We start from the raw sequence: 19,686 nt of genomic DNA on the forward strand, positions 1-19,686 counted from the left end.
ACCCTAATGTAAAATTAGAGGCAGTGGCGTCCGTGCAGGGGTATAATAAAATCGATGTAAGAACGTTAAAATATCACCGAGAGACGGTAATAAAAACCTGAAACCGTATTATAATGGGGCACGAGAACGGGTCGCGAAAAGAGGAAAATGTATGCAAAGAATCGGGATAGAGTGAATTTTAAAAACTGAATAAAATGCATATAAAGTTTGAATTTTATAATGGCGCTCTTTTAAGGCGGCATAAATAATTCATTGAATACATTTGAAACTTTCAGATGTTACTTTGTATATATATTTATATTTTAATAAAGTATTGTATGAGGTAGCCATAAAAAATTATTATAGCATTTTGTTGCATGATAAGAAAATGGCTTTTTCCTCAAAAACCAGTCCTTTACTCTTCACAATTTTAAGGGTTTTTCCGTTTTTCTAATATATTAAAGGAAAATTTAATTCTCGCGCATTTATGCCCATAACTCATAAATATAGATGTTTCTCATTAAATAACTGGATAAGTATTTAAACGTTTTATCCAGAAAAAATGTGTAATGGAGAAGTCAGCACTGGAAGCTTGAAAAGAGAACTAAAGTTCTCTGGAACCCAATATCACCCATATATCAAAAACTAATGGAGATGCAAGGTTAAAATATGGGTACGGCAATTTTGACGAGAAAGACGAGTGTGAAAAAAACCAAGCTTTTATTACAATTTTCTGGATTTTTCCAACCCAAAAGCTTAATTTCTTTATTCCAGGCAGTTGAGCCATGGTTTTACCTCAATCTTCAATATTGAAAAACGATTATGTAAAATCCAGGCACTCGATCATCACAATTTCAAGGATTTTTCAATTTTTTCAACTCAAAAATTTATTTTCAGCTAAATCTTACTATTCCAGGCAGTTGAGCCATGGTTTTACCTCAATTTCCTGGACTAAATTCCTGTTTATTTAAAAAATTAAAAATCTTAAACATTGGAAAACGATTATGTGAAATCCAGGCACTCAATCATCATAATTCGAAGGATTTTCCATTTTTTCACTCAAAAATTTATTTTTAGATTAACCTCACTTTTCCAGGCAGTTAAGGCATGGTTTTACCTCAGTTTCCTGGACTAAATTCCTGTTTATTTAAAAAATTAACAATCTGAAACATTGGAAGATGATTATGTAAAATCCAGGAACTTAATCATCACAATTCCAAGCATTTTTCAATTTTTTGAACTCAAAAATGTATTTTCAGCTTAATCTCACTATTCCACGCACTTGATCCATGGTTTTACCTCAATGTCCTGGAATAAATTCATGTTTATTTAAAAAATACAAATCTTCAATATTGGAAGCTGATTACGTAAAATCCAGGCACTCAGTTATCACAATTCCAACGATTTTTCAATTTTTTCAACTGAAAAATTTATTTTCAGCTTAATCTCACCATTCCAGGCAGTGGAGCCATGGATTTACCTCAATTTCCTGGACTAAATTCATGTTTATTGAAAAAATTAAAAATCTTCAACATTGGAAGACGATTATATGAAATCCAGGCACTCGTTCATCACAATTCCAAGAATTTTTCAATTTTCTCAATTCAAAAATGTATTTTTAGCTCAATCTCACTATTCCAGGCAATTGAGCCATGGTTTTACCTCAATTTCCTGGACTAAATTCATGTTTATTTAAAAAATTAAAAATCTTTAACATTGGAAGACGATTATGTGAAATCCAGGCACTCAATCATGATAATTCAAGGATTTTTCAATTTTTTCAACTCAAAAATGTATTTTCAGCTTAATCTCACTATTCCAAGCAGTTGAGCCATGGTTTTACCTCAATTTCCTGGAATAAATTCATGTTTATTTAAAAAATGAGAAATTTTAAACATTGGAAGACGATTATGTAAAATCCAGGCACTCAATCATCATAATTCCAAGGATTTTCAATTTTTTTCACTCAAAAATTTATTTTCAGCTTAATCTTACTATTCCAGACAGTTGAGGCATGGTTTTACCTCAGTTTTCTGGAATAAATTCCTGTTTATTTAAAAAATTAAAAATCTTAAACATTGGAAGACGAATATGTGAAATCCAGGCACTGAATCATCACAATTCCAAGAATGTTTCAATTTTTTCTCGAAAATTAAAAAATCCTTGAAAAAATTGAATTGAATTAATTGAATTAATTGAAAAAATCTGTTGCTTCAACTGCCTGGAATAAAATTCTCTTTATTTAAAAAATTAATAACCTTTTACTTTGAAAGGCGATTGTGCTAAAAACCATACTCTCAATTATCACATTTGTCCATTTTTAAACCTTTAATATTTTTATCTAAAAATATTAATTTATAAATTTGACTACCCATAACCAGTAAAATTTAAAAGTTAATAAAAAAGCTTATCACAGTAGTGCTTTAAAAGTAGTTTTAAGACAAAAAAGTAGTGGTTAAAACGTGTGTGAAAGAATATTTATCACGGCTGTGATTTTCAGTTATTTATAAAAAAATTAAAATATTTGATAGAAACAAATAATAAATAATAATAAGTAGAAAAAAAACTTTCTTCATAAAACGAGGAAAATAAGCAAAAAAAAACAGTTCAATTAAATCAGCGACAAAAAAGTACAAATAATTTATAAAAATATATAAAACAAATAAATAGTAATAATAAAATTATAAAAATAGGTTGTTGCCTTATAGGCGTCATTCGTTGAATACTGCCTCTTTTCACAAAGTTGTATAACAGAGCATAAAAAAATTATCACCACTGTTATCTAATAAAATATTTATCAAAGTAGTGAATTGATAATCTCAGAAAAGTCAATAAAAAATGTTCTCTTTGTTTATAGGCTTAATGAATTGAATACAATTAAAATGTACAATTGTTCTTATGTTTTTTTTTTGACAGTTGAAGTTTGTAACAGTAAAAACAGTAATTTTTTTGTACTACTTTTGTATAATAAAATATTTATCACAGCAGTGATTCCATAAACTCATAAATTGCACCAAAAAAATTTTCCTTTTAACAGAGATAATTACTTTTACTTAAGAGGAATTATCACAGAAGTGTTTTTTTGTTTCACTGTTGTATGATAAAATAATTATCACCGTAGTGATTTGATAATCTCAAAAATGCCAATAGAAAAGTTTCATTCAACTTTATGCATTGAATACATTTGAAGCGTACAGTTGTTTTTCTGTATGTTTTTGACATTTTGTGAACAGAAAAATGAGCACAGCAGTGATTTGTTTTTCTTTCGCTGATAAAATATTTATCACAGCAGTGATTTTCTAGTCGTAAAAACTCAAAAAAGACAATACATGTTTTTTGTTACTCTTTATTTATTGAACACAGTTAAAAAAATCACTAAATTCTGCATACAGGAACAATAAGCCCAATTATCGCATCAGTGATTTTTTTGCTTAATTATTTCTCTTTGAATACAATTAAAATGATCAAAAAATTATCTAGGCTGGATTGTTTCTTCTCCTGCAATTAATTTATTAATTTTATGATAAAATATTTATCACCACAGTGATTTATTATAAGTTTTTTCACCAAGAAGAGTTAATGCAGTCTAATTAATGTGTTATTAAAATATTTATTTCAGCAGTAGTTCTAGGGCGAAAAATGATTATTTTTACCTTCTTATACAGATCTAATGATGGTCTCAGCAATGATTTTTTTAAAATTTGACTGCCAGTTATTATTCTTTATCTATTGTCTTGTCTCTTTTAATGTAATAAAATTTTAATCACAGTAGTGATTTTAAGAGTTTGAAAAACCAAATAATTTATAAAAATATAGAGACAAATAAATAATAATAATAAAATTAGACTTTAAGGACAAATGAGAAAATTAAGAGGCGACAATAAATACAACAAGGAAAATAAGAAATAAATAACGAAAAAATGCGTGTAAACACACAAAAAATCACTCTAGAAAACTAGTGGTGTTCTTAAGGCTATTAAGGTGTAATCAAGCGATTAAATTGGAAAACAAATAACAGCATATCAAACGGCCTTACGACCGGACTTAAGGTCCATAAAAACCCCATTTAGGGTGTACGTTATATCAGCAATAACCCTCGGGGGAGGGGGAGGTTCCTGCAAATAAATTCCCAAACAGCAAATTTTCCTCACATCGAATGTTAACTTTATGGGGCCACTATAATGGCTCTTTTTCTCCACGCGTTATAGGCCTTTTTTATTGCTTTCCTTTAGAGCAGGGGGCTTGGAAAATCAATGATTATTTTCCCTATAAGAAAATTAAAGTTTTATATATTATGTATATCAAAGAAACCGATAACCAGGCATCTCTTTTTAAACTATTTATCTGAGAAGGGGGAAGGTGCTTTTATGTATGTATAAGGGTGTGAGGGTGACATCAAAGGGTCTTTTTCCATGCAAAAAGACGATAAGTGATATTGAAGCGAGACGTCAAAGGAATATTTGTACGGTAAAAGGCTTTAAAGTAAGCCTATTTAAATTGATTGCTTTTATGTAGTAATGTATGTTTTATATACGGTATTTAAGTAATATGGGATTTTTTAAGGCTCATCAGAATTTTAACCTAAAGCACTCAAATTAGTTAATATTTTTTTTATTATCTTGTGATATAGTGTTTAAATATTTTAATTTTTTGGTAAGTGAATTTGATTTTTTTGTTAATGGTATTTAATTTTATTTTTTATTTAAACTTTGTTTTATTTAAATTTTTTCAAAATTTATTGGTTAAATTAAAAAAAAAGGAAAAAATATATAATTTCTTTTTTTTTTTAATAAAATCGACAACTCAAAGAGATTAAAAAATTGGCTTCTGTCATAGCGTCACAATGTTGCCAATATGTGCAAATATCTCAGAAAATGTCAACGAAAATAAATTGGAAAATTCAGAATTTTCATAAGTGAAAAAATTTTCGTTAACATTTCTACGCCTGGAAAAATCAAAAATTCATTATTTAAAAAAAAATCTATTTTAAATTTTCTGGATAAACTGAACGAAATTGACATTTAAATGTTTTAATGCCTGGAAAAATGAGATTTAAAAATTTTCATATAAATTTTCGTTTGAATATGCCTTGCCGAAAAAAAATTAATTAAAAACTTTGAATAAAAAAATTTTCCTAATTTTCATAGCGCCTCACGATTTTATTTCGAAAATTTAAAATTTTCCATTTTTTTTAATAGTAATAGACAAATTAAAAAAAAAAGAATTATTTTTTAATTTCACGTTTTCTTACTCCTATTTTTTTTCTCACTTTCTCTGTACCTACCAGCCAATTTATTTTTTACTTTTATTTTACTAAATAATTTTAAATTATTAATAATTTTCTTTTATTGCCTCATAATATATTTTACTGTACTTTGTTTTTTATTAGATTTAAATATAATTAAATTTATTAATTTAATAGTACTCAATAAGCAATGAAACCAGTAAGGGAAGAAAAATTTGCTACCACTGGATAATTGTGCCTAAAAAATCACTGAATCAAAATCACGGTTGCGATAAATATTTTATAAAGGCAAATTTAGGATACAAAATCACTGCTGTGATAATTTTTTGATTTCGCATAAAACCAATAAGAAAAATAAATTATTTTTTTTTTTATATTATAAAATCATTCCTGTGATAAATCTTTTATCATTTCTTAAGGCATAATCGTATGATGAAAAAAAAAGAGTCATTGAGTCATTAAATCATTGCCTAAACAATTAATGCCTGGATATTTTTTTAATCATTTTAAGTGTCTGTGATAAGTTAAATATTTTTTCTTTATGCTTAATTTAGTGATATATGAATTCTTTTAATTTCTTGTAATTTTCTTCACGTTTTGTAATTTTTTTTAATTATTACTTGTTAAATATATATTGAAGAATGACTTAAAAAATATGAAGTAAACAAACCTAAGCCAAAACGCAAATAAAGCTATAAATACCCCTTCATAATTAAAAAATAAACTCTTTTAGGGTGCGTCATAAAAAACCCTTATACCCACCCCAGGTGCCCTTCATTAATCAAATTTAGCGCTAAAAATGCGAAAAAAAAATTAAACCGCCCTCCCTCCCAATTTACGTTTATTTACGTACCAGTCGTAAAAGTCGCGAGTAAAACGTCGATCTGAACGTGAAAATAACGTTTTACGATTACGGTTGAGGTACATATTTTGCGTTTTTTATGTCCCTAACACGCCCGCTATTTAATTTATCCAGTCACTACATATTTACGTATGTACATTGTGTTTATATATTATATATTTTTTTAATTTTGTATTTTTTTTTAGGCCCGTATCTGCTTACGCCCTATTCTTCCGCGATACACAGGCGGCCATCAAGGGCCAAAACCCTAACGCCAGTTTCGGGGAAGTATCCAAGATCGTCGCTTCTATGTGGGACGCCTTAGATTCAGAACATAAAAATGTAAGAATTAATAAAAAAATTAATATAAGACTATTAAAAGAAATATAAGTACCTAGAACAAAAGAACCATACTATAGTAATCGAATAAAGTTTGTTTCATGGTCATAGCTTCAGTAGGTCAGTAAGAATCAATCAACCAAAGGGTCTGCTGACGTGAGGTCAAATTAAGCCTAGAAGAAGAAGAACAGTAGAACATCTACCTAACGTACAGAGGTCTCTAGTTCAAACTTTCTTCTTCTTCCTCTTCTTCTTATGGTTGTTTAGTGCTATATTTGTCCTTATAAACAACAACGTTTTTTTTCCTTATTTTTAGGTGTACAAGAAAAAGACGGAAGCAGCTAAAAAAGAGTATTTGAAAGCCCTGGCCGCCTACAGGGCGAGTTTGGTGTCCAAGGGGGCGGGGGAGGGCGAGGGCGGCCCCATGTACGGCAACTACGGAAATTACGCCGCTGGTCCCCCTGGAGGATCTCCCTACGGCGGCTATCAACCCCAAGTGAGTACGATATCCCATTTTTTTATTTACTACACGTCAACCATATAATTAACAGAGAAAAAAAAATTGATAAAATGTCGCTCACTCTTTCTCTCTCTGTCTATTCATTTGAAGTGTTTAAAATCCTTTTAAATGGCAACCGAGGGTTCCAAAAAAAAAGTACTTTATGATTAATGGTTGTAACTTTTTAGCTATTGTAGTTAAGGAGGTGATTTAAATGGCGCTGTCTAGGGAAAGGTTGGGGGTTCATTTAAGGTCTCTATAGTTTTTTTGAGAAATTTTTACTTTTTGAAAAAAATCAAGAAATGGCATCCAATGGTTGGGGCAAAAATTGTTCTTTAACATAAACGGTTGTAACTTTTTAGCTATAATAGTTAAGGAGGTGATTTAAATGGCACTGTCTAGGGAAAGGTTGAGGGTTCATTTAAGGTCTTTATAGTTTTTTTGAGAAGTGAGTACTTTTTGAGAAATTTGAAGAAATGACACCCGACGGTTGGAAAAAAAATTGCTCTTTAAGATAAATGGTTGTAACTCTTTGAGTATTATAGTTAGGGAGGTGATTTAAATGGCACTGTTTAGGAAAAGGTTAAGGGTTCATTTAAGGTCTCTATAGTTTTTTTGAGAAATTTGTAATTTTTGAGAAATTTCAAGAAATGGCACCCGACGGTTGGAAAAAAAATTGTTCTTTAAGATAAATGGTTGTAACTCTTTGAGTATTATAGTTAGAGACGTGATTTAAATGGCACTGTCTATGAAAAGGTTGGGGGTTCATTTAAGGTCTCTATAGTTTTTTTGAGAAATTGGTACTTTTTGAGAAATTTCAAGAAATGGCACTCGACGGTTAAAAAAAAAATTGTTCTTTACCATAAACGGTTGTAACTTTCTAGCTATAATAGTTAAAGAGGTAATTTAAATGGCACTGTCTAGGGAAAGGTTGAGGGTTCATTTAAGGCCTCTATAGTTTTTTTGAGAAATTATTACTTTTTGAGAAATTTCAAGAAATGACACCCGACGCTTGAAAAAAAAACTGTTCTTTAAGATAAATGGTTGTAACTCTTTGAGTATTATAGTTAGAGACGTGATTTAAATGGCACTGTCTATGAAAAGGTTGAGGGTTTATTTAAGGTCTCTATAGTTTTTTTGAGAAATTATTACTTTTTGAGAAATTTCAAGAAATGGCACCCGACGGTTGGAGAAAAAATTGTTCTTTACCATAAACGGTTGTAACTTTTTAGTTATAATAGTTAAGGAGGTAATTTAAATGGCACTGTCTAGGGAAAGGTTGAGGCTTCAGTTAAGGTCTCTATAGTTTTTTTGAGAAATTATTACTTTTTGAGTAATTTCAAGAAATGGCACCCGACGGTTGGAAAAAAATTGTCCTTTAACAAAAATCGTTGTAACTCGTTGAGTTTTATAGTTAGGGAGGTGATTTAAATAGCATTGTCTAGAGAAAGGTTGAAGGTTTATTTAAGATCTCTATAGTTTTTTTGAGAAACTATTACTTTTTGAGAAATTTCAACAAATGAAACCCGACCGTTGGAAAGAAAATTGTTCTTTACCATAAACGGTTGGAACTTTTTAGCTATAATAGCTAAGGAGGTGATTTAAATGGCACTCTCTAGGGAAAGGTTGGGGGTTCATTTAAGGCCTCTATAGTTTTTTTGAGAAATTATTACTTTTTGAGAAATTTCAAGAAATGGCACCCGACGGTTGGAAAAAAATTGCTCTTTACCATAAACGGTTGTAACTTTTTAGCTATAATAGTTAAGGAGGTGATTTAAATGGCACTGTCTAGGGAAAGGTTAAGGGTTCATTTAAGGTCTCTATAGTTTTTTTGAGAAATTTCAAGAAATGGCACCCGACGGTTGGAAAAAAAATTGTTCTTTAAGTTAAATGGTTGTAACTCTTTGAGTATTATAGTTAGAGAGGTGATTTAAATGGCACTGTTTAGGAAAAGGTTAAGGGTTCATTTAAGGTCTCTATAGTTTTTTTGAGAAATTTGTAATTTTTGAGAAATTTCAAGAAATGGCACCCGACGGTTGGAAAAAAATTGTTCTTTAAGATAAATGGTTGTAACTCTTTGAGTATTATAGTTAGAGAGGTGATTTAAATGGCACTGTTTAGGAAAAGGTTAAGGGTTCATTTAAGGTCTCTATAGTTTTTTTGAGAAATTATTACTTTTTGAGAAATTTTAAGAAATGGCACCCGACGGTTGAAAAAAAATTGCTCTTTACCATAAACGGTTGTAACTCTTTAGCTATTATAGCTAAGGAGGTAATTTAAATGGCACTGTCTAGGGAAAGGTTGGGGGTTCATTTAAGGTCTCTATAGTTTTTTTGAGAAATTGGTACTTTTTGAGAAATTTCAAGAAATGGCACCCGACGGTTGGAAAAATAATTGTCCTTTAACATAAACGGTTGTAACTTTTTATCTATAATAGTTAAGGAGGTGATTTAAATGGCACTGTCTAGGGAAAGGTTGAAGGTTTATTTAAGTTCTCTATAGTTTTTTTGAGAAATTATTACTTTTTGAGAAATTTCAACAAATGGCACCCGACGGTTGAAAAAAAATTGTTCTTTACCATAAACGGTTGTAACTTTTTAGCTATAATAGTTAAGGAGGTGATTTAAATGGCACTGTCTAGGGAAAGGTTGAGGGTTCATTTAAGGTCTCTATAGTTTTTTTGAGAAATTGGTACTTTTTGAGAAATGTCAAGAAATGGCATCCGACGGTTGGAAAAAAAATTGCTCTTTACCATAAACGGTTGTAAGTCTTTGGCTATTGTAGTCAAGGAGGTGATTTAAATGGCACTGCTTAGGAAAAGGTTGGGGGTTCGTTTATGGCCTCTATAGTTTTTTTGAGAAATTATTACTTTTTGAGAAATTTCAAGAAATGTCACCCGACGGTTGAAAAAAAAATTGCTCTTTACCATAAACGGTTGTAACTTCTTAGCTATAATAGTTAAGAAGGTGATTTAAATGGCGCTGTCTAGGGAAAGGTTGGAGGTTCATTTAAGGTGTCTATAGTTTTTTTGAGAAATTATTACTTTTTGAGAAATTTCAAGAAATGACACCCGACGGTTGGAAAAAAAATTGTTCTGTGATATAAATAATTGTAACGCTTAGAGTTTTATAGTTAGGGAAGTGATTTAAACAGCATTGTCTAGGGAAAGGTTGAGGGTTTATTTGAGGTCTCTATAGTTTTTTTGAGAAATTATTACTTTTTGAGAAATTTTAAGAATTGGCACCCGACGGTTGGAAAAAAAATTGCTCTTTACCATAAACGGTTATAACTTTTTAGCTATAATAGTTAAGGAGGTGATTTAAATGGCACTGTCTAGGGAAAGGTTAAGGGTTTATTTAAGGTGTCTATAGTTTTTTTGAGAAATTATTACTTTTTGAGAAATTTCAAGAAATGACACCCGACGGTTGGAAAAAAAATTGTTCTGTGATATAAATGATTGTAACGTTTAGAGTTTTATAGTTAGGGAAGTGATTTAAATGGCACTGTTTAGGAAAAGGTTGAGGGTTCATTTAAGGTCTCTATAGTTTTTTTGAGAAATTATTACTTTTTGAGAAATTTCAAGCAATAGCACTCGACGGTCCCAAAAAAAAAATTGTTCCTTTACATAATTGGCTGTAACTTTTTAGCTATTATAGTTCAAGAGATGATTCAAATGACACCCTTTAGGTCAAGGTTAAAGCCTCATTTGAGATCAAATGTCAATTTTTTATTTTAGGGTACAATACCGTCACCACCGATATCCTCAGGTGCGCCCACCCCCTCGCCATCCCAGTCGCCGATTAATAAGAAACCGCCCCAGATGATGGGCGGCATGGGCGGCGGTTCGCCCCAATCCCACCCCGGCATGATGCCGTCGCCGATGGGCGGTCACATGTCCATGCAGCAACACATGCAACAACAACAGCAACAGCATAGTAGTTATATGCAACAGGTAAGGAATACCGGTAGGTTTCGACAATTTTTTTTACTTATTACTACTTTTTAGGTTAAGGTTAGTGAGTAGGTTGGGGTTGAAATAATGGGCGGTGCTGAGAAACCGCTGGCAACGCTGTAATGTTTTCGGTTTCTGTCTGAGAGAGTTGACAGGGTCACAGTGTTGCCAAATGCGTGCAAAAATCGGGAACGGTTCACAACGACAAAAAACGAGAAAATCTACAAATTTATTAACATTTTCATGCATGGAACAAACGGAAAATTTCTAATTTTGAAGAAAAAAAACCCATTTTTATTTTTTTGGAAAACATTCCTGGAAAATGAGAATTTAAAATTTTCTGAAATAATTTTAAATAATTCGCGGGAAAATTTGACATTTTTTATCAATACTGACAAAAGCAAAAATTTCTTCCGGTAAGCAAAAGATAAATTTGACAATACGGCAACGTTGTACTGCATACGTCAACCAATTCCTTTAAGTCAATTTCCAATTCCCGTCAAAACTATTGATATCACGACGTTGCCAAAGTGCCTTGCAAGTCATAAAAATTCACTCATATTATTAAACTCTTTTCCTGAAACTTAGTGGATGGCAACGTTGTAGCGTTTACGTCAACTCCCTTGTCTGTCAAGCGCATTTCCGGTCAACTGTCACGAACTGTCAGTCTTAAATTACGTTTGTTTACGTTGGCTTTCTGGTTTACCTTGTCATTTTACGCACTTCAAAATAACTAGCAAAACCAAACGTGTTTTAACGGGACAAAAGTGACGATAGGCTCAATTTTTAAGGTGTAAAGCTCCGTTTATGACCGTTTAATGATGATTTAAGGTTCCTCAACAACAACACATACCACTATCGCCGCATCAGAATCACCCCCAGCAAGTGCCCGTTTCCCCCCACAATCCCCACATGCAGCAGCCCCAGCAGCAGCAACAGCCCCAGCAACACATGAGCCCTCCCCCCATGGTATCAAGTTCCCCCCCGGTGTCACAGGTGAGTTTCTTTTGTGGTCATTTTGTTATAATTCTAAGGGGGGATTCATTTTATTTTAAGAAAAAAAAATAACGTTATTTAGTGCGAAAACTCTCCGATATAGTTATGTGCTATAGTTAATGTGCAATGTCGCTATAGTGGAATTGCAGAGTTTTCGCATTGCAATGACGTCTTTTGAACATAATTCGTAAACTCGTTAAACATTCAGTGTTGACATGTTTTGATTTCATGTTTGGCTAATGTTTTTCAGGTTATGTACGTCGGTAAGGAGGTGGTGCCCTGTAAGTGCCGAGTCCTGAGTAGTTACTGGTTAACAATTCCGTTTTATTTTTTTGTACCACCCCCCACCCCGGTGGGTTTTACTGGTACTAATGGGGTAATTTTGTTTGTTTTAGGCTGGAGTCCCTCCATCAGCCCCACCCTCCCAACCGCCCCAGCAGCAAACCATGGCTCCTGGCGGTATGAGGCCCCAGCAGAACTCCTGCATACGTCACGGATGTACTAATCCGGCCATTACGAATCCGGAGTGGGAGGACGAGTACTGCAGTAACGAGTGCGTTGTTAGCCATTGCCGGTAAGATAATTTTCCCCTCCCCCCCTAACCCCCATCTGTTTTTTCTCATTTCTTTTGGATCTTTGACCTCATTTTCCAGAAGAAAAGAAAGAATCACATTTTCCAGGCTTTCCGAGTAACTTAAAATCGACGGTTTCCAAAATATTTGATACGTTCAGCTTCTCTGAATATTATGCCTTTTGTTTCATGAGAATTACCCCAATAGTTGCTGAGATATTGGACTTTAAAGTAAGAGCTTCAAAATAAAACATTATTCTTAGACAGCACTTGACAAAAGGTCCTTTTTCGCTAAAACTGTCACCTGGATCAATTTAAACCCAAAGCATTATTTGTTAAGCATGCTTTTCCCAATATTATGCTTTTTATTTCATAAGAGTTGTCCCAATGGTTGCTGAGTTATTGGACGTTAAAGTGACTCATCAGTTTGAAGAAGAAACTTCATTCTTGGACGTCACTGGACCAAAAGGCATTTTTCTCCAAAACTGTTATCTGGATCAGTTTAAATCCAAAACATTATTTGTTAAGCATGCTTTTCCCAATATTATGCTCGTTGTTTCATAAGAATTGACCTAATAGTTGCTGAGTTATTGGACTTTAAAGTGAGTCATCAGTTTGAAGTTTATTAATAAATATTTAATACAAAAACAGTTGGATATCATGGAAGAAAAACGGTGATTTTTCAAAAGAATTTCTTACTGGTGAAATGTTTGGGGTGGGTGGGGGGGTAAGGGTTTTGTTGATGAAAAACAGTGATTTTGCAGAAAATTTATATTCAATATTTACACTGATTGTACACTGATTTGTAAATTCTATTATGTGATTATGACTAATTATTCGTAAATGTTTGGATTTTATTTACAGTTATTTTTGAGATCACCTACAGTGGCGTCCGTTTAAAACAAATGAAATAAAATCGTAGGTTTCTTGAATAAAATTGTTTTACGCCGTCGATTTTTAATGTAAATTTTGCGATTTTTTTGTAATTATCTGCAGAGGCGTGTATCCGAAAAAATAAAAAATACATCATTTTTTTTATGCCTGCCCATTTTACCCCTTGTTCTCTTTGATCTAATTTTTGCCTAATAGAATTGCACGTCACTGGATGTTTTGTGAATTTTCCGATGTAATGCACGCCAATGCGTTGTTATTTTAAATTAAATTGTTCGCCACTGATTTTTTTGTAAAAATACTTGCAGGGGCGTGCGCTTGAAGAAAAATCTTTTGGTTTTTTTTTATTATACCCCAACGGTTTTATACTATTAAAGTAACTATAGTGCCGTGCGTTTGAAATATGAGAAAAAAATATTAATTTTTTGAATCTGTACGCCACTGATTCTTTTGTGAATTTTCCGATTTGATTTGACAATTTTTCAAAAAAAAACATTTTTTCCTAAAAAAAACTTTATTGGCACGCGTTTAAATTTTATGAAAAATTTTTCTTGAATTGTACGCCTCTGGTTTCATTTCGCATCCGTTTGGAAAATTTTCTTGGATTTTCCTAAATTGTACGTCACTGGTTTTTTGTACATTTTCCCATTTAATTTATCATTTAAGAAAAGTGATTAAATGAGTGCAGCGGCGTGTAGTTGGCAAATGACAAAAAAGTCGACTTTTTGCTTAGTTGCACTGCACTGATTTTTCTAAATTTTTCAAAAAAATTTGATCAAATATTTGAGATGTAGTAATCGAGTTTAAACTAGGTTTAGTTTTAACATATATTTAACCATAAAAATGTATGATACTAATTACTGATTTTTAATCCAGGATAAAATAAAAAAAACTCTGACCCTACAGTATCAATAAATGTCTTTATTCATGTAGTATTTATGATGACATGTTTCGCCTTAAGGGCATCATCAGACCTATAATAGAAAACCTAATTTTTCTCCCCAAATTATAAAAACTAAAAAGAACACTTACTAGATGTTTAAACAATCAACATTCACAATATAAAGATTTAATTAGTAGCAAAAAAAACTAACAGTTATTAAAGTATAAATTAATTGGATGAATAGTGACACCTATAAAAAAAAAGTAGTAGAGAATTCCTAATGTTTTGAACACATATATTTTGCTCTCCATATTTTGTGCTTTTCCTGCGCTCACAGTAAGTTTTAATGTCTGAGTATTACATCATTGGAAATTTGAAAGTCGGCAGTTTTAGTGAAAGTGTTGATAAGCAAATTGTGCATTTGTGCTCTTTAATATTCACAAAAGAAGCTTGATGGCCAGTTAAAGTGTGTATCGTGCTAAAATTCTTTCCATTGTTGACCGGATTGCCCAGATAAATATGGTATGCAGGTGTTTCTGCTAGGCTCCTGGGCCTGTTTTCGGACTGTATTATTGTGGTTGTTCAGTTGAGTTGTAATTGTACAATTTCTAGTACAATTATAGAGTAACAGTGTTGCCGTTCCAGACAATCACAACTGAGAATAGCCTGAAAAATTAGATCCCTTAATGTCCCTATTTACAGTGGGCTCAACTGCAAACAAAAATAAGGGAATATCAATTTAAAAATTAGTTTGGCTTGTTGGTGTTGCCGCGCCTAGCAATTTTTACTACTGAACTTTACGAAAAATAAAAAGCTGATTAAAAATGGAGTGTGATGTGTGTAAAACTAAAATTAAACCACTTTTCCAATGTGACACATGCAGAAAAGGAATATGTAAGAATTGTGGGAATTTGTCAGCATCGGAAGTGAAGGTCCTAGAACTAAAAGGTGAGAGAATTTTAAGATTTGATTGCACTGAATGTCAAAGATTTAAACCTCACAAACTTCTTCAAGGAACAATAGAGGATAAAAATAAAATAATAGAAAGCAAAGAAGAAATAATTGCCCTACTACAACAAAAAATAGAAAGTCTTGAATCCAGTAAAAGTGAAGCTCATGTATTAAATTCCTTACAATACAGTGATATCCTTAAAAAGCCATTAAATCATCAAAAACAAACAAATATTCCTAGCCTTATTATTAGGCCAAAAAAACACCAGAACATTGAAAAAATAAAGGAAGACTTGAGAAAGAAGATAAATCCTGCCGAATTAAAGATTAGTGTAAATAGTATAAAAAGTACAAAAAACGGCTATATTCTAGTTAAATGCCAGGGAAAAAATGATATAGATATACTTAAAAAGGAAGCAGAAGAAAAATTGAATGGCTACAACATAGAGGTGACAAAACTAAGAAATCCCCGCTTCAAGATAATTGACTATAAAATAAATGATAAAGACGATTTAAATAGTGAATTTGTAGAGGCCAGAATCCGGGAACAAAATCATTTTATTGAAGCAATGGACCACCTAGAAATAACTTTCTTTAAACTCAATAAAAAAAAAGATTCTTATACTATCTACGGAAATTGTTCAGCCAAATTATTTCATAAGTTAATTGCAGTAAAGAAACTATATATAGGATGGCAGCGTTACCCAGTATTTGAAGATATAAGTGTACCCAGATGTTTTAAATGCCAAGGATTTTTTCACAAAAATACGGAATGTCCGAATGAGGTCTTTTGTGAGTATTGTTCGGAGAAACACGCAGTTAAGGAGTGCCCAAAAAACCAAAAAAAATGCATCAATTGTATTCATGCAAACGCAAAGTTTAATTTGGAGCACAATATAAATCATGCCGCAAACGACAAAACTTGTCCGTCTTTTGAACATCAAATCACGCTTTTGAAAAACAAAATTGACTATGATGGAAGTTATGGCAAATAATAGGCAAGAGGTAGAAGTGCTACAAGAACTGGACGTTTTAGATAATGCGGATCAACAAAGTACGGACTGTGATTATGTAAGCAAAAAAATTAACATAGGTTCCAAACTCTTAAATATCATTCATTTTAACATAAGAAGTTTAAAAAAAAACTTTGATCAAATGATAGTTTTTCTACAAACATATAATTTAATATCCTGCGACATTATTGTTTTGGGTGAAACATGGCAATTGGTTGGTAATGAGTTTAATATAGAGGGCTTTAAAATGTATTATAATGGGGGAGACTGTAACCAGAATGATGGGGTGGTTGTTTATATAAAAAATAATTTAAACATAAACAAAGTAGAAAATATAAAACTAATTAGGTCGGGAATTACTTTGATTAGGATAACTTTAGCTATAACTGATATACAATATGGCATAACGTGTATATATAGACCTCCCTCGACGGTAGTATCGTCTTTTCTCGATGACCTGGAAAATTATTTATTACGTGAATGTAATCAGCAAACAGAAATACTTTTGGGAGATATAAACATAAATACTCTATCTGAAAATTCAGCTGATACAAATAACTACCTAGCTCTCTTGATGTCTTACGGATTCTACTCCCTTATAACTGGTCCTACACGGGTCACATTAACATCAAGGACCTGTATTGACCACATTTTCCTTAAAAAAAAATTTTTGGAAAACAAAAATAAACATCTTTCTTTTATTTTGGAAACTGACGTTACCGATCACTATCCTGTGTTGCTTAATTTTGCTAGAGACGAGGTTCGGGCAGGTAATGTTTCCAATAATATAAAAATTAAAACTATAAAAATATTAAACAATGAGAAGGCAAAAGATTTACTTATAAAGCAAAATTGGGAAAACACTATCTTAAATATTAATGATGTCGAAATTGCAACCAAAATTTTTTATAATGTTGTCGAACATATTATACAAAGCTGTGAAGAGACAAAAATATTAAAACAAAAAATAATTAAAAAAATAAAACCTTGGATAACTGCTGCTATTATAGGTTCAATAAAAAATAGGGACAAAATGAAAAGAAAATTGAATAAAAATTATAGTTTGGAAAAAGAACAACAATATAAAACATACAGAAACTCATTGGGTAAAATAATAAATAAATGTAAAAATGACTATTACAAAACAAAAATTGAGGAATCTAAGAATAATATGAGCAAAATGTATAAGGTTATAAATGAGGTTACAAATCAAATTACTACTAAAGGAAATGACATAATAAAAATAAAAAATAATAACAAAGAATTTTCAAATAACAAAGACATGGCAAACTTTTGTAATCAGTATTTTATAAACGTAGGAGTAAATATGCAAAACCAAATAAAAAAACCAAAAAAACAATTCAAAATTAATCATAACAGTGTATCTTCAATGTTTCTAAAACCAACTAATAGGAATGAAATAATTAAACATATTTTTTCGTTAAAAAACAATTCCGCGCCTGGGATAGATACTATTAGCTCAAAATTAATAAAAAAATTTCATATTTACCTTATTGAACCATTGGTTCACATTATCAACCTAATATTTAAAACAGGAACAGTACCTACTCAATTTAAAGTATCAATAATCACTCCAATATATAAATCAGGTGATAAATGTGAAATAGGTAACTATCGTCCTATAAGTGTGATCAATAATTTTTCCAAGCTCTTCGAGAAATGTTTGAAAGATAGACTTATTGACTATTTACAAAAAAATAACATATTAACACAAAATCAGTTTGGTTTCATTGGGGGGCTCAGCGCATCCGATGCTGTCTGCGAATTAACAAAGCGAGTGAATCAGGCTTTTGATGGTGATAGAAAGTGTTTGGCAGTGTTTCTGGACCTAGCAAGGGCCTTTGACACTGTACCGCATGAGCTTTTGCTAGATACTTTAAGATCTTATGGTATTAGAGGTCCAGTGTCAAGGGTCTTTGAAAGTTACTTGGGGGACAGAAAACAGTCTTTAAAAATAAATAATGAGATTAGTGAACCATCTTATATAAAAATTGGAATTCCACAAGGAACAGTTATTGGACCTATACTCTTTATAACTTATATTAACGCTCTTACCAATCTTAAAATTCATGACGGGTCACTGATATCATATGCAGATGACACGGTTGCGGTGTTTCACGGAATTTCTTGGGGAGACACAAAAAAAACTGCAGAACTTGGTCTAGCAACAGTCAAGAACTGGCTGGATTCTTTTAAATTAAGTCTCAATAGTCAAAAAACAAACTATATTGCATTTTCTATAACAGCTGCTAATCGCCCCAGCTTTCAACAAATTAAACTTGAATCAATTGATATCAAGGAAGTTTCATTTACTAAATATCTGGGTATCATTGTGGATAAACATTTAAAATGGGACCAACACATTCTAAAATTAACACAAAACATCCGTAAACTTATTTATCGATTTCATATTTTGAGAAATATCTTAAATGAAAAACTACTAATTTTAATTTATAAATCTTTGGTTGAGTCCTTGTTAAGGTATGGGGTGATTGTCTGGGGAGGTCTATACAAGAATTGTTTAAAACAACTTAATGTAGTACAAAACTTTATTTTAAAAGTTATATACAAAAAACAAAAAAGATTTCCTACACAACAATTATATTCTGAAGAAATTTTTAATATACGCTCAATTTACATATTGTCATCATGCATTTATACACATAAATCAGAAAAAATCAAGAATTATGTTAGTCATTCCTACACAACCCGAAATAATATAAACAGACACCTAAAAATACCAAACATAAAAAAAACTATAGGGCAACGATTTTTAGGATACTTGTCCCCGAAATTTTATAACATCTTACCAAACAGCTTAAAAAATATAAATAATATTAAAAACTTTAGTAAGGTCTGTAGAAAATTTATTTATTCAAATATAGATAAATTTAATTTTTTTAAATAGTTTTGGGAAGGGAAATTTTATTGGAGAATTTTTGTTTAGTTGTAGATTATGGTTAGTTATATTTTATATTATTACTAAAATTTTGTGATTTCTCAGCATACACAAACAGATGTTACAACATCTAGGTGTATGTTAAAAACAATGACTGTTAACTATTATTATTGAATATAATTAAGTTAAAAATTGTTATAATATAACCAAAATGATTAATAAATTTGAATTTGAATTTGAATTTGAATTTGAATATAAATAAATAAATGAAATACTGATACAAATCACAGATTTCTCATTTAAGATTGGACATTAACGCTATATGTTTAAATTAGTTAAGGTATTTGCTTATTTATCTCTAAAGTATTAAATTTTTTACTCTTACTTTATGCCTGTAATAATGTTATTATTGGCAAAAAAAGACTTTGAAACAATTTAAGCATGAAGGAATTTCGATTTAAAAATTCAGCATTTTTTAATTTTTCTGGAAATACGAAAGAAATTGGAAAAATCAAAACTTAAATGCCTGGAAAAAATTAGAAATTTGAAGAGAATTCTTATGAGAGATTCCAGGGTTTTGTGAAAAATAAGGTGAGAATTTTTATT

The 19,686-nt window shown here is 31.1% G+C and overlaps 1 protein-coding gene across 5 annotated transcripts in view; it reads left to right on the forward strand.

Moving 5' to 3' along the window:
• The window catches only part of LOC126746515 (TOX high mobility group box family member 4-A-like), a 262,557-nt gene that overhangs the window by 236,722 nt on the left and 6,149 nt on the right, over window positions 1-19,686 (forward strand). For 2 of the 5 annotated variants that reach the window (XM_050454819.1, XM_050454820.1), the window contains exons 7-11: window positions 6,272-6,407; window positions 6,721-6,900; window positions 10,640-10,855; window positions 11,687-11,851; window positions 12,247-12,425. In XM_050454819.1, the coding sequence (XP_050310776.1) occupies window positions 6,272-6,407; window positions 6,721-6,900; window positions 10,640-10,855; window positions 11,687-11,851; window positions 12,247-12,425 (876 nt within the window). Of the gene's footprint in view, window positions 1-6,271; window positions 6,408-6,720; window positions 6,901-10,639; window positions 10,869-11,686; window positions 11,852-12,101; window positions 12,133-12,246; window positions 12,426-19,686 lie in introns of those variants that run through there. The other 3 variants (XR_007663911.1, XM_050454821.1, XR_007663912.1) reach the window with 3 other exon arrangements.

Source organism: Anthonomus grandis, chromosome 17 (assembly GCF_022605725.1).
Source record: "Anthonomus grandis grandis chromosome 17, icAntGran1.3, whole genome shotgun sequence".
NCBI classification, from domain to species: Eukaryota; Metazoa; Arthropoda; class Insecta; order Coleoptera; family Curculionidae; genus Anthonomus; species Anthonomus grandis.